At 40.6% G+C, this 12,868-nt stretch overlaps 1 protein-coding gene across 3 annotated transcripts; it reads left to right on the forward strand.

Annotated features, from left to right (window-relative positions):
* Positions 1-7,265: 7,265 nt before the first annotated feature.
* SFR1 (SWI5 dependent homologous recombination repair protein 1) lies at positions 7,266-11,055 on the forward strand. 3 transcript variants are annotated; one of them, XM_032607289.1, is made up of 5 exons: positions 7,337-7,352; positions 7,591-7,629; positions 8,172-8,287; positions 8,896-9,306; positions 10,361-11,055. In XM_032607289.1, the coding sequence occupies exons 1-5, from the start codon at positions 7,340-7,342 to the stop codon at positions 10,550-10,552; spliced, it is 771 nt and encodes a 256-aa protein (XP_032463180.1). In that variant the 5' UTR covers positions 7,337-7,339; the 3' UTR covers positions 10,553-11,055. The 3 variants fall into 3 exon arrangements, with proteins under 3 accessions (XP_032463182.1, XP_032463181.1, XP_032463180.1); XM_032607291.1 differs by lacking the exons at positions 7,337-7,352; positions 7,591-7,629 and adding an exon at positions 7,266-7,315; XM_032607290.1 differs by lacking the exon at positions 7,591-7,629 and having other exon boundaries at positions 7,322-7,352.
* The last annotated feature ends 1,813 nt before the right edge of the window (positions 11,056-12,868 follow it).

A 12,868-nucleotide genomic window follows, 5' to 3' on the forward strand; every position in this document is an offset into this window, starting at 1 on the left:
TACTTATATCATAAAATGTTAATCATAGAATCATGAACTTCCATAATCCTTTTTAGTCAATTATATCAAAAGGTCTTTAGAACATGAAGTATGCATTTCTCGTTAAGGAAAATAATCATGATTTTCTCAGAATTTAGCCCTAATTAAGTGGGCCCAGGTTTTGTGGTGTTTGATCTATTATTTGGACATCAAAACCCAGGTTAAATCTACAGAATAATTTGTAGTATGGAGTAAACAAGCCTAGTAATCTGTAATCTTTTATAAAAATAGATTTATTTTTTTATACATCTTAATTGGAGTATAAGTGCTTTACAATGTTGTGTCAGTTTCTGCTGTACAACAAAGTGAATCAGCCATATGTATGCATATATCCCCATATCCCCTCCCTCTTGAGCCTCCCTCCCACCCTCCCTATCTCACCCCTCTAGGTCTTCACAAAGCACGGAGCTGATCTCCCAGTGCTGTGCAGCCCCTTCCCACTAGCTATCTATTTTACATTTGGTAGTGTATATATGTCCATGCCACTCTCTCACTACCATCCCAGCCTCCCCTTCCACCCCGTGGTCCTCAAGTCCATTCTCATGTCTGCGTCTTTACTCCTGCACTGCCACGAGGTTGATCAGTACCATTTTTCTAGATTCCATATATATGTGTTAGCATACGGTATTTGTTTTCTCTTTCTGACTTACTTCACTCTGTATAACAGACTCTAGATCCATCCACCTCACTACAATAACTCAATTTTGTTACTTATTATGGCTGAGTAATATTCCATTACATATATGTGCCACATCTTCTTTATCCATTCATCTGTAGATAGACAATTAGGTTGTTTCCATGCCCTGGCTATTGTAAATAGTGCTGTAATGAACGTTGTGGTACATGTCTCTTTTTGAATTATGGTTTTCCCAGTAGTGGGATTGCTGGGTCATATGATAGTTCAGTTTTTAGTTTTTTAAGGAACCTCCATACTGTTCTCCATAGTGGCTGTATCAATTTACATTCCCACCAACAGTGCAGGAGGGTTCCCTTTCTCCACACCTTCTCCAGCAAAAAATAGTGTATTTTTTGGTAGCGTATTCATAGCAGACAGGGCTGTATGGGTGGGTAAAATTGGTTGATTGAGTCATCCTAAAAGCTAGTGGCTGAAAATAAATTGCTATCCCTGTAGACAATTATTGGAATGAAACAAAATCAGCTTTACATACCTTCAAAACCTGAGGAAAATAGCTCTGAGTGAAAATAACATGCACTGGGAAACTGTATTTTAAAAAGAGGAGCATCTTGCCAAAGATTCAAACTCATTCCTCTTGGGGCAGCTTAACTGCACAAGCTTTATGCTAATTGTTTTTTATATTAAAGATTTGGCAGCTTTACAAAAATCTTAAACTTGCACATGCAGGTTCAAAATACCCTATTTCAATGGCCCAGAGTTAAGCTAGGAAAGCATTTCAGATAATGCCAACCTGTAGTAATGCTTGTTTGTTTGTATGTTTGTTTTTAACCTATGGGTGGTTTATAGTTTATAGTTTCTTAGGAATTTGCTTAACAATGTGGACGTGATTAGTTTCCGTCCTCCAAAACCCTAATCTGTGTCCTTTGATATCAAGGGATGTTATCTGCCAAATGACAGGCTTTCAAAAGTCAAGAAGACCGTCTTTGCTGGTGAGTGTTATTCCTGCACTTGGTATGAATTCCTCTCACAGCAGATCTTCAGCAGGTTGAGTTTTCAATATCCAGCATTCATAAAAGGGCATAGATTCACACATTATAAAGAAGTGTGAGAAAGAGAGTAAAGAGTACAATGGAGATAGAGTAAGCCAACATTCCCATGTACTGTGGAGTACTGGTAAAAAGTAAGTAAACTTCTCTTGAATAAAAAAAAAAAGATAAAAGTTGGAAAGTGGCCATAAGAAAAGTATAATTTGACTCAGAGCTAGTCACTTACAAAAAGTGAAAAAATAACTGAGATGATATCGGTACTTGATAGCTGCTATAGTAATAACCAGAGTGACACATAAGGGGAAATTTGGGGAGGTGGAAGTGTTGGGAAGAGTTCGAGCTAAAGGTGTTCATTGTTGAGGGAAAAGTATTATCTGTCTTAATCTCCTGTTAACAAAGTCTAAATAGCTGAGTGAAGTCTTGGAGAACCACGTGAGGGTGAATGTAGGCTGCATTCTATGCTTCTTTTCCAAGAGCTTCTTCTCCGTGGAAAGATATATTTTCACTATAAAAAAACAGTGATATCATTTGCCAAGTGTGGGCCACCAGCATCATCATTAAACTTCACACATTATTTCTTGGGAGCCAGAGAGGTGGAGAGGTGGGTAATGTTGATATCACTGACTAGTGGTGTAATTTAGACACAGTGTGGGGTTAATGGCACTAGGCATGATCTTGGAGATGGAAAGGGAGAGGATCAAGGAGAGGTATCTTTGCTCAAGCCGCCTTCCCCACCTCTGACCATGCCTCTGCAAGGGATCCTCCCCGGGGGGTCAGACCTCTTGGTCAGGGGTTCTAGCATTCAGTGGTTTGGTACTGCTCATAAAGGTCCCTGATGAAAACATTTTATGTTGCCTTTGGGAGTGGTGGGAAGGGATTAAGTTTCAGTCTAGCTCTTAGATCCTGAACTGGGCCAGAAAATTCCTGGTTATAGGCTAATGCACAGGTCCACTCTACTACTGTTCTTATCATCAAACTTTGCCAAGGTGTGGAAGAGCAGAAGCCAAAAGATCAGTAGTGTCCTAGAATATGGTAGAATGGTATCTTAACTCCTTATTTTATTGGTACTAATAGACACTCTTACTCCCCCATTTTAAAAAAGCATCACCAAAAGAAACCTTTTATATTCTCAAGACCAAAACAGTAATGAGAGGTGAGGCTAGAGCACTGAATTGACTTCTTGCTGGCACTTCAAAAAGGTTTCAACACTGTGAAATTATCTTGGGAGTTGTTACCCCTCAAACTTCAGGTGGTTAAAGATGATTACAAGACATGTTCTGTTGCTTAAGGATTTGCTGACATCTATTGCCTTTTTTCTCCAAATGACATTTCTGAGTTAATAAAGGATCTGAGATAGATGTGGCCTTGAGCAATACTTTTATTACCATTACTTTCCCACCATCTAACTCTTCTGCCATGACCCTCCCACTCACCCACATCCTACCGCCTTCCTCACTGCGTTATTAATCTGACCTGAATCACTCTATTCTCCTCCAAGAGAACACACCCCACTAATAGCAGTGAATCATAGATACTCTTACTTCTCTAGTCTCTAATGGACTTGATGAAATGCCAGATCTAATAGAATAAAAGGATAGGAACTCAGGTGAAAGGAGTTCTTTAGGTTCTTGTTCAGTATATTACCCTCAATATTAGTTCCCAGATCAACTTTCTGGTTACCTGGTGGTGAACAGGTTTGTATCATTGACCCTCCCCTTATCTCCAGGCTCGAAGTAGCCATCCTGCTCAGTGAGGCAACCTCACAGGTATGCCTAATAGCTAAGTCAAGGGCTCTTTCACCTTAAAGTTGAAAATAAAATCCTTTCTTGTTTAGCTTGACTAAAAATATTAAACAGTTTACCCTCAAAGGTCACTTTTTGATAACAAAGTCTTCCACAGTCTTTACAAGTGAACCAATTACACTGTAGAATTCCATATGAAATATTTAGGTAATAGAGAAAAAAACAGAATGAGTTTGTCAGTTATTCAAAGGGAAATTTATGAGGTGACAGAGCACTAAAACTACATCTTCTTCACCATGGATAGGTCTATAGGATGAGATTTGAATTCATGGCAAGAGAAACCTAGAGAAGAGTTTTTGAAGGTGATTTTCAACCTACATATCAGTGTCATTAGAAATATTGAAAGCCAGTTGAGAGAATGTCGTAGACTTTCTTGTGAGTGTTATAAATTTAGTTTAACTTGTCCTGATGGACTTTATAATCAACTTAATCATGTGGATTTTATATAGCTCTTCTTCACCCAAGTGGATTTTAATTCCAGTTTTAAAAGTGTGTATGTATATTTTAAATTGCTTTAAAAATAGCTACGGATACTACCTATCAATACAGAAAAGTCAATGGAATGGAGTTTAGGTCATCCTGAGATTACTGTTAAGATTTTTAAAGTAATGCTAAAGCTAAGAATTTTTACAAAAATTACTGCCATAAAATTTTAAATTGTGGCTTGAAAGTGTGTGCCTGTGTGTATGCTTGGTTGTATGGAGAGAGGGGCAGAGAGAGAGAGATAGGGAGAGAGACACTATTCACTATTCTCTTCTTGCTATTAAAAAAGAAAAAACCCTCATAAAGGTTTTTAGGTTTACGTCATTACCCCACCAACAATAATCACAGACAAGAATGAACGGAAGAGCATTTTACCACACCCTGATGAATAACAAAGTGGTGAATAGCAGCCTTGGGTACTGAAGAAAGTTAAAAACAGAGAAAGCCTGCCTTAGGTTAGTATTAATTACTATTTTCATTGAATTCTATTGCCCAAATTATTCTCTATGGTGGAGTAAAGAGTCCTTGCCTTCTGGTTCTCTGGGGCAGTACTTTTCCCTGCCTGAAAAGTTTCATATGGGGGCTTACCTGGTGGCACAATCGTTGAGAATCTGCCTGCCAGTGCAGGGGACACGGGTTCGAGCCCTGGTCCAGGAAGATCCCACATGCCGTGGAGCAACAAAGCCCGTGCGCCACAACTACTGAGCCTGCGCTCTAGAGCCCACGTGCCACAATACTGAAGCTCGCGCACCTAGAGCACGTGCTCCGCAACAAGAGAAGCACCGCAACGAGAAGCCCGTGCACCGCAACGAAGAGTAGCCCCTGCTCGCCGCAACTAGAGAAAGCCTGCGCGCAGCAACGAAGACCCAACGCAGCCAAAAATAAAATAAACAAATTTTTAAAAAAAGATTTAAAAAAAGTTTCGCATGAAACATACAATGTCATGTGTCAGAAACAACAAACTCCTAATAGGCCAGTAGATTTCAAGTTCCTAAAGACATGGATATGGTTGCTGGGCTTTAACTGAAGGTACAATGAAAACTATAGGGGCTATATTCCAGATCCCTTACACTAAATTGAGAGTGAGAGGTATGTTTCCATTTTGGTACATAATGGGAGTAAGTAAAATGCAAACTTGTATTTGGGAAAATCATTCGATTCTAACAACACGTGAAAGTCTGAGATGTAGGTCAACAAATGCACATTTATGACATACAAGTTCTTCTGAGTACATGTTCTGAAGTTCTCTGAAAATCTGGCTAAAACAATCCCTTATAATATACCAGTTCACATAATAAGCAAGTCAGAACTTTTGCTAGATAAGATGTTGTTTTCCTTTATGGAGCCAGCAAAAACACAGCTCTAAGCTTAGGTTGTAATGATAAAAGGCTTTTGGAGCAGCTTATTTTAGGGAATCATAAAAACAACCCAACCCAAAGTGTAAAGAATATGCAGAGTGTGCATTATGCTTCAGGACAAATCACTCTGCTTTTTTTCAGTGTAACTGATGCCAATGGATGAGTAAAGGGAGAAGTAAATGTACAGACTGGGACCTGTGGCTTGCTGAGGTGAATAACACCTGTATCACAAAATCATGAGTTCTCTCATTTTGTAACTTCCTTGAGATTAATTTACATACTTTTTGAAAAATTTAGAAGGATCAGAATATATTATCAGTTATATGTGGAAGCTCCAAGTCTTCTGCTATTTATGGCTTACATGGTGAGGTGTCCTACACATCACAGCACCTTTTAAAAAAATCTGTGGCCTTTTTGGGGGAGGTAAGTGAAGGGGTGAAAGGATTATATGATGCATTCCTTTAGATCAATTAGGGAATGGTGAATATAGTTGCATCTCTAGCATAACTATCGAGTGCTTCTTAGATACCTACTGCTGCTTTTCACTGCCTGTCATGAATGCTCATTTAATTCTCCAAACCCTAGGAGGTTGATAATATTATCCCCGCTTTATTGATGAGGAAACCGAGGCACAGCGACACTACCTTACAAAGCACACAAAATGATGGTGCTGGGATTTGAACCTAGGCAATTTGACTCCAACATTTATGTCCTTAATCACTGTATTAGGTTGTCTTCAGGTTCTATATTTACATCCCACTGTTTAGCACTCAGTGAATTCCTTCTGGATCCTGGCTACCTCTAAGCCATTACTATCAGATGTTAGTAAAAAGACAGGGTCAACGTTTAAAATGGCCATTCACTGGGATTCGAAACACTGGCCCGTTAAAATTCCCAACTTCCACGCGACTCAGAAATTACTCAACTGTCTTTTCCTAAACCCAGGGCTCCAACTTAGTTATCTCTGTTGTTGCACAGCAACGGAACATCACCACACAGGAAACGAGGAGGATTATTTTAGACTGAGGATGCCGCTGCCCAGTATTCAGCCAGGGCCCTATCTGCCTCAATCACCCCAATTCTGGACCAACCCAATCTTATTAAGTGATTGTTCTGCTTCCTGTGTTGCACCATAACAGATTTCCTTGGGCTACATTTTCTCTCAGATTTGACGACAAGATTCGAAGCCAAGCTAAGAAATCTAACTTTTGAGGTAGATCCGGCAGAAAACCCGTGGCGGGACCGCAGAGTTTGCGGCAGAGAAGGCTACAAAAGAGCTCAACTGCATCCGCCGGGGCTCTCAGAGAGACTGCTAACGTGTTTGACTGTCAACAGGCCATTGAACCCCGCGCTGCTCTTTCGTGGTCTCTGCCTTTGGAGTTCACAAGCTGTAAATTTAACACACAGCCCGCCGCGCGGCTCTGGGTCCCAGGGAGTCTGAGGAAAGGCCTTTGCTGGGGGGAGCGCGGAGAAGGGACTGACGGGAGCCAGGAGAACGGGAGGGGCGTTCCCAGGCGTCCTTCACAAACACACAAAAACTAGGAAGCAGGAAGGGAAGGCGAAGCAAGGAGAGAGGAGGGAGGGGAAGCCGTGAATAAAAGCGCGCCCCTCCCGGAATCGGTTTCTCGTTTTAAGCTCATTACGGAGAGCGCCCGACTGCTGCTAAGGATTGCGCGCGCGCGCGCGCGCGCGGAGTTCCACAGCTCTCGGGCGCTGGGCGGAGCAGAGCCACGCGCCTCGGTCAACCTGGCCAATCACGCTTTTCGGCCCCTCCCGCGCGGCCTCGCCCCGCTCCCTTGCGGAGGCTCGCGGCCGCGCGCGCGCAGTCCCGCCGCTCCGAGCGCGGGGCTGAGTGGAGCTGCGCGCGTCAGTCAATCTGACCAATCGCGGGTCTCTTCCGCCTCCCGCGCGGCCCCGCCTCTCAGACTCCCGGCTGCCGGCAGCGGCTGGGTTAGTTCTCTACGCTCTCCGGGGATGGCGGAGGGAGGTAGCGTGCTAGGGCTTGGAGTGGGCGTCTGAGAACTGGACTTCTTCGGGGATTGGGTGGGGAGTCGAGTAGCGCTCCCTTTCCCTGGTCAGGGAACCTCTCAGCTCCACCTCAGGCCTGGGGTCTCTCGAGGGCTTGCTGTAGTGGCGGGAGGGGAGGGAGGACTCCCTGTGGTATTTTTCCCGGTAAAGTTTCATGGCCTTCGTTTGAGAAGCAAACTTCAGTCTCTCCTTTTCAGGGTCTCTTAGCTGCTTAATCGAAAACGATGCAGACAGGAGTAAGTTTATCTGTGCTTGGGCTCCTTATTCCTCGGGCCTGGAGGGTCATTTGTTTTAGGCACAGAGCCTTTAGGATTTAGGGTAGCGTGACAGGTCTGATTATGTTTTTTTGAGTCAAGATTTCAGTTACACTTCCTTTCATTGTGAAGCTGGCGTAATGAAATTAAAGAATTCCTGACTATCCAAAATTGTTATCCAACTCACCCCCCCGAATATGGCAGATTTTGAGGATTTTTGTCAGATTTTATCCATCAATAAAAACAAATGTGGAGTTGTTCATATGAGATGCTAGCTAGTTAACTTGTCATGATAAAAACTAGTAGTCACCATAATGAGCAACACAATCCGATTTAGGAAAGTAAATGGAAAACAAAACAAAAAAAAAAGCAAGAATGAATCACAACTAAGTGAAAGAAGGAAGTTGGCGGCTTACTTGGTGATGTTATGTAAAACAATAAAAAATTCTTTGATAAAAATTAAGGAATATATAGAGGTGTGGGTTAATTTGATTTCCGTTTTGTGATTATTTTTTGTTTTTTAGAAGTAAAGCAAGATTTCAAGATGGAAAGTCCATCAGACTCAGCTGTGGTGTTACCTAGCACTCCACAGGCTGGTGCCAATCCACCGTCTCCTCGTACAAGCAGTTCAAGAAAACAAGTATGAAAATCTTAGTTCTTTCAGTGGATCTATTCTATATTTCTAAGTATTGTGGCAATGGTGGCTTCAAGTCTACTGAACATTGTCAGTTAACGTAATGTGTAAATCAGTAAGTAAAAATTTTATTAACATAATTTTAGGTCTTTCCCCTTAGGTAACGTATTGGACCTTCCCCTCAAATTTTCATCTTGACCCAATTATTTTCATTTAGTTTCAGTTCAAGTTTTTACAGCATTCCAAACAGGAAGTTTGAATCTGACATCACGAAGGTCTTTGGGGGAAAGATCTAGGTCGATTCCTTAACTTGTAACTCTGAAGCACCTATAACCATGTCAGGCTTGGGACAATTGCTGAACAAATGTTTGTGATTACTGAGATAAGTGTTTCAGCACTGTTTTAGAAGGGTGCTGGCTCTGCTAATATAAAAAGGGGTTAAAACTCAGTGGAGCTTACAGGAATTAAAGATATTTTGTGATGGTTACTTTAGATATATGGAGACAGAAAGTCATCTAGTGGTGTCTGCCATAGAAACGTAAGGTCTTGATTTCTAGTAGATTTATTTATATCAAGTCTTGATTAACATTATTAACGTTTGATGCCTTTTTCAGCCTATGAGTGCAACCCTTAGGGAACGATTAAGGAAAACTAGATCTTCATTTAATTCTTGTTATGGTGTGGTAAAACGACTTAAAGTAGAGAGTGAAGAAAATGATCAGACCTTTTCAGAGAAACCAGCACCTTCAACAGAAGAAAACTGTTTGGAATTTCAAGAAAATTTTAAACACATAGACAGTGAATTTGAAGACAGTACATATTTGAAAAATACCTTCAAGAATACCAATGCATGTGCATCTAAATCACTTGATTCTGAGTCATGCAGTGACCTCCGGAATGACTTCATGAGTGAGAATCTTCCCAAACATGGATTAAACGAAGAAAAAGCAAAATTGGTGAAGCAGATTCAAGAGAAAGAAGAACTTCTTCGGAGGCTAAAACTAGTCAAAATGTATAGATCAAAGGTAAGAAGAATTTCAGAACCATTGCCTAATTAATTTTTTTACTTTTAGATAAATGGTAGGAAAGTATTTCAAAAAGAAAAGTTTATTTTAGCATAAGAAGAAGTAAGCCAAGTATCCAGAGACCTGGCTTCCAACAGCTTTAACTCAAATATGTCATAGATTTAGAGTAGAGCAGAAGAGGCCTCTAAACACCAGGTATAACTTTTAAAAGTCCCAGCCCTTATTTCCTATGCAGTTGAAGCTTTCTATCTAGTTTCCAGCCCACAGCAGTATTAGAAGCTTCAAATGTTAGCTGCAAGTGGCAATGAGAACAGAAGCAACAGTGACAGTGAATGAGAAAAAAAGCTAAAAATGGACCACAGAGTACAATGAAAAGTAATTTGAGTAATGATCTTTTGTTACTCAATTGTGTGTAACAAATTATTAAAGTATTCCGAACATTTTCTTTAAGAAAACAACAAATTGTATATTAGATTTTAGATTTCAACCCAGATAAGGTTGAAGAAAATAGAATTTGGGCACTTGGAAGAAGATGACCCTCACTTACCTGGATCATTCAGGTATATTGCAATTGCTCCTTCTTCCCAGCAAATGTGTCATAAATGATGGAATACTGTTTCTTATTTGCTCTCTTGAATTTTTAGGACTTCTCTAAATATAACGACTTGAGTTTTATGAGATAGTGACATTGAAAAATATTAATTTGAATATCATTTTTTAAAGTACAGCTGTGGTAGAAAAAGTAGATTTTTTTTTTAACCCATATTGTTGCTTCTTTACATAGTTTTGCCCTATTTAATGATTCGATTTTTCCCTGAGGGTAAGGATAGCCCAGAGCTTCTACCAAACAAAACAGCCATAGAACTCCAATTTGAGTGATAGTTACTTAAAACCATTCTACTTTTTCCTGGGTAGAAGTCCCATTTATGTCCGAATGTGTTACCCTTTAAACCTGCTACTCATCGACTGATTTGACAACTTTCATTAAGTAAGTTAGGATGGCTATCTAGTTATTGACATACATTTATGTCTTTTTTTTTTTTTTCTGTTTCAGAATGACCTGTCTCAGTTACAGATGTTAATAAAGAAGTGGAGAAGCTGTAGCCAGCTGTTGCTTTATGAGCTGCAGTCAGCTATGTCTGAGGAGAACAAGAAACTAAGCCTTACTCAGCTGATAGACCACTATGGGTTAGATGATAAATTGCTACACTATAACAGAAATGAAGAAGAATTTATAGGTGTTTAATTCATAATTTTTTTCTCCAGAATGTCTTTGTGGATGACAATGTAATTAAAAGATATTTATACATTTTAAAGGGAAGATGTAAACCATTAGGGCTTAGAGAAAGGTATCCTGGTGAACCTGGATCAATTTAGGGCCTTTGTTATATAAGTATAAACTAGGTTCTAAAATGAAAATTTAGTGTTTTGAATAAATTTGCCAAAGAAAACTTGACAGTTAAAGAAAGGTGAAAAAAATTTTTTTAATTAAATCATGATTAAAAAAATAACTTGGACAACTGTGGAAGTGAGTTTTAATACATTGTTCTATTTATTGTGGTAAAAGTTTTATTTTAAATGTTAAAAAACAGTCCATCCAGTGAATGTCTAAACTGAAACTTGTCTGAAAATGTCTGCCTCTCCTAAGTTTATGCCTCTCCTAAGTTTATGCCTCTCCTTTGTTTCCACCCATTTACCACATATTTCCATCTGGATGGTCTAGCAGGTAAACTCATATGTTCAAAATTACATTAGTTTCTGTCTCTTCAAATTTGTTACTTGTATTCGTCATCTCAGTTAGTGAAGTGATCATCTATTTCTTATAAAACCACATGTCCTCATCACCCACTTCAGGGCATCACGGCATACAGGGCCTTTTACATTCATCTACCTTTCTAGTTTTGTCTGTGAAATAGGTAAAAGCTAGCGTATCTACTCCATTAACAGTGACTCCTCAGTCAGAAACCCACCTTCACTGGGTTGGGGTTCTGGCTGCCATGTTGTACGTTATCTGTCATCCGGGCCATAGATGGACCCAAGCATCCCAGTCCTTGAGAATTCGGAATTGAGCTCAAGAAAAGAAAGCCCATCTCTTTTTGTGGCTGGAGCTGTTGTATGTGAACTTGAAAGCAGAAAAGCTGGTGTGCTTAAGTCTGCCCTTACAGAGAAAGGCAGAGATGACGGAGAGAGAACTTTGTGGGTCAGTGGCTTCTTGGTTCTGGTTTCCAGTCTCTTGGGTCCTTTTAAGGGCTGAGACAGCTTTACTTAGTTGTGTTTTTTTTCCCCCCAATCTTAAAAGAAAAGTACTTCCCTACTACTTGGTAAACAGCCACTACCCTAAGCTTCCCCCTCCGCCCCAGCTGCTCCTTACTCTCAGCCCAGTCCTTCCCCGTGATCCAACAGACTAGTTAATGTTGGCATATCAAGACCCTGCTCTTGCATGCATTCTAATTGTTAATGCCCATGCCAGTAACCTAACCCTCACCCCGGCCTCAATTCTTGCCTTCTAGACACGCCATTGTCATTGGCTTCTGTGAACCCAAGAGGACTGGGCCTTCCCTGGCTGTGGATTCCCAGATGGGCATCCCTGGGAAGCTGTGCTGACCAGCCTCCATTGCTTCTTGCTGCTCAGCCAGAGGTCCTAAATGTGGCAGGAGAAGTGGTTTCCCTGGTGATGGTGCCAGCATTTGACTGCAGCTGCCCATTACTGACTAGCACATCCCCTGGAGTCACCCTTACACCGTCCATTTGGGGAACCACAGCATCAATGGGACTCTGGTTTTGGGAGAGTTGGGGAGCAGTTGGTGCTATAGCAATGGGGATTTCTAAGGCATTGGCTAGGTGCTGAGGGCTCCAACAGCTCAGTGAGCACTTCTACAAGAGGAGGTGGATCATGGAGTATGGATGGGGCTTATGGGAGAGTTTGGGGCCTAGGGGTGCCCATGAAGCAGTCCCCTTTTTAATAATTTCTATTGAATTTCACCTACATTTAATAGGATATATTTATTAAGAACTACTGAATAAGAAGTATTTTTATTCATTAAAATGAAAGCTAACACTTAGCACTTGCTTTGTGCCAGTTTTAAAAGTATGTTAACTCATTTGAGTTTTACAATTATCAACATCCCAATTTTAAAGATGAGGAAATTTTAAGATTAACTAGTTATTTAATGACAGTCAGAATTTGAACCGAAGCGACCCAGCAACAGAGTTCATAACCATGTTATGTTTGGCCCAATTAATTATATATATTACTACTTGATAATATAGATAGTATTTCAAAGGGCTATAAAAATACAAATATAATTGCTCTTAGTTCAGCAGAAGCTGAGAGGAATCAGTACCATAAACATATCAAGAGAGAGGACTGGGTTCCATGACCCACGTGCCCTTCCAAAGCACCTGCCAATAACCCCAAAGCAGAAGATGCCTCTTGTTGAAAGTGCTGCTACTAGAATACAGCTTGGGGGGGCAAGAGGCTCTTGCTAACCTCCACTCTATTTATGCCTCAAAGCTGAGGCATTCAAGCAAGGAGCATTGCCAGAATCACTCAGGGTAGACA

The sequence above is a fragment of the Phocoena sinus genome, chromosome 16, assembly GCF_008692025.1.
Source record: "Phocoena sinus isolate mPhoSin1 chromosome 16, mPhoSin1.pri, whole genome shotgun sequence".
NCBI lineage: Eukaryota > Metazoa > Chordata > Mammalia > Artiodactyla > Phocoenidae > Phocoena > Phocoena sinus.

Excerpts from the sequence above, each read along its gene's own strand:
- SFR1 (XM_032607289.1), top strand. Across the intron at positions 7,630-8,171 it reads CGAAAACGATGCAGACAGGA|AAGTAAAGCAAGATTTCAAG; the intron begins GTAAGTTTATCT and ends TTTGTTTTTTAG. Across the intron at positions 8,288-8,895 it reads CAAGCAGTTCAAGAAAACAA|CCTATGAGTGCAACCCTTAG; the intron begins GTATGAAAATCT and ends TGCCTTTTTCAG.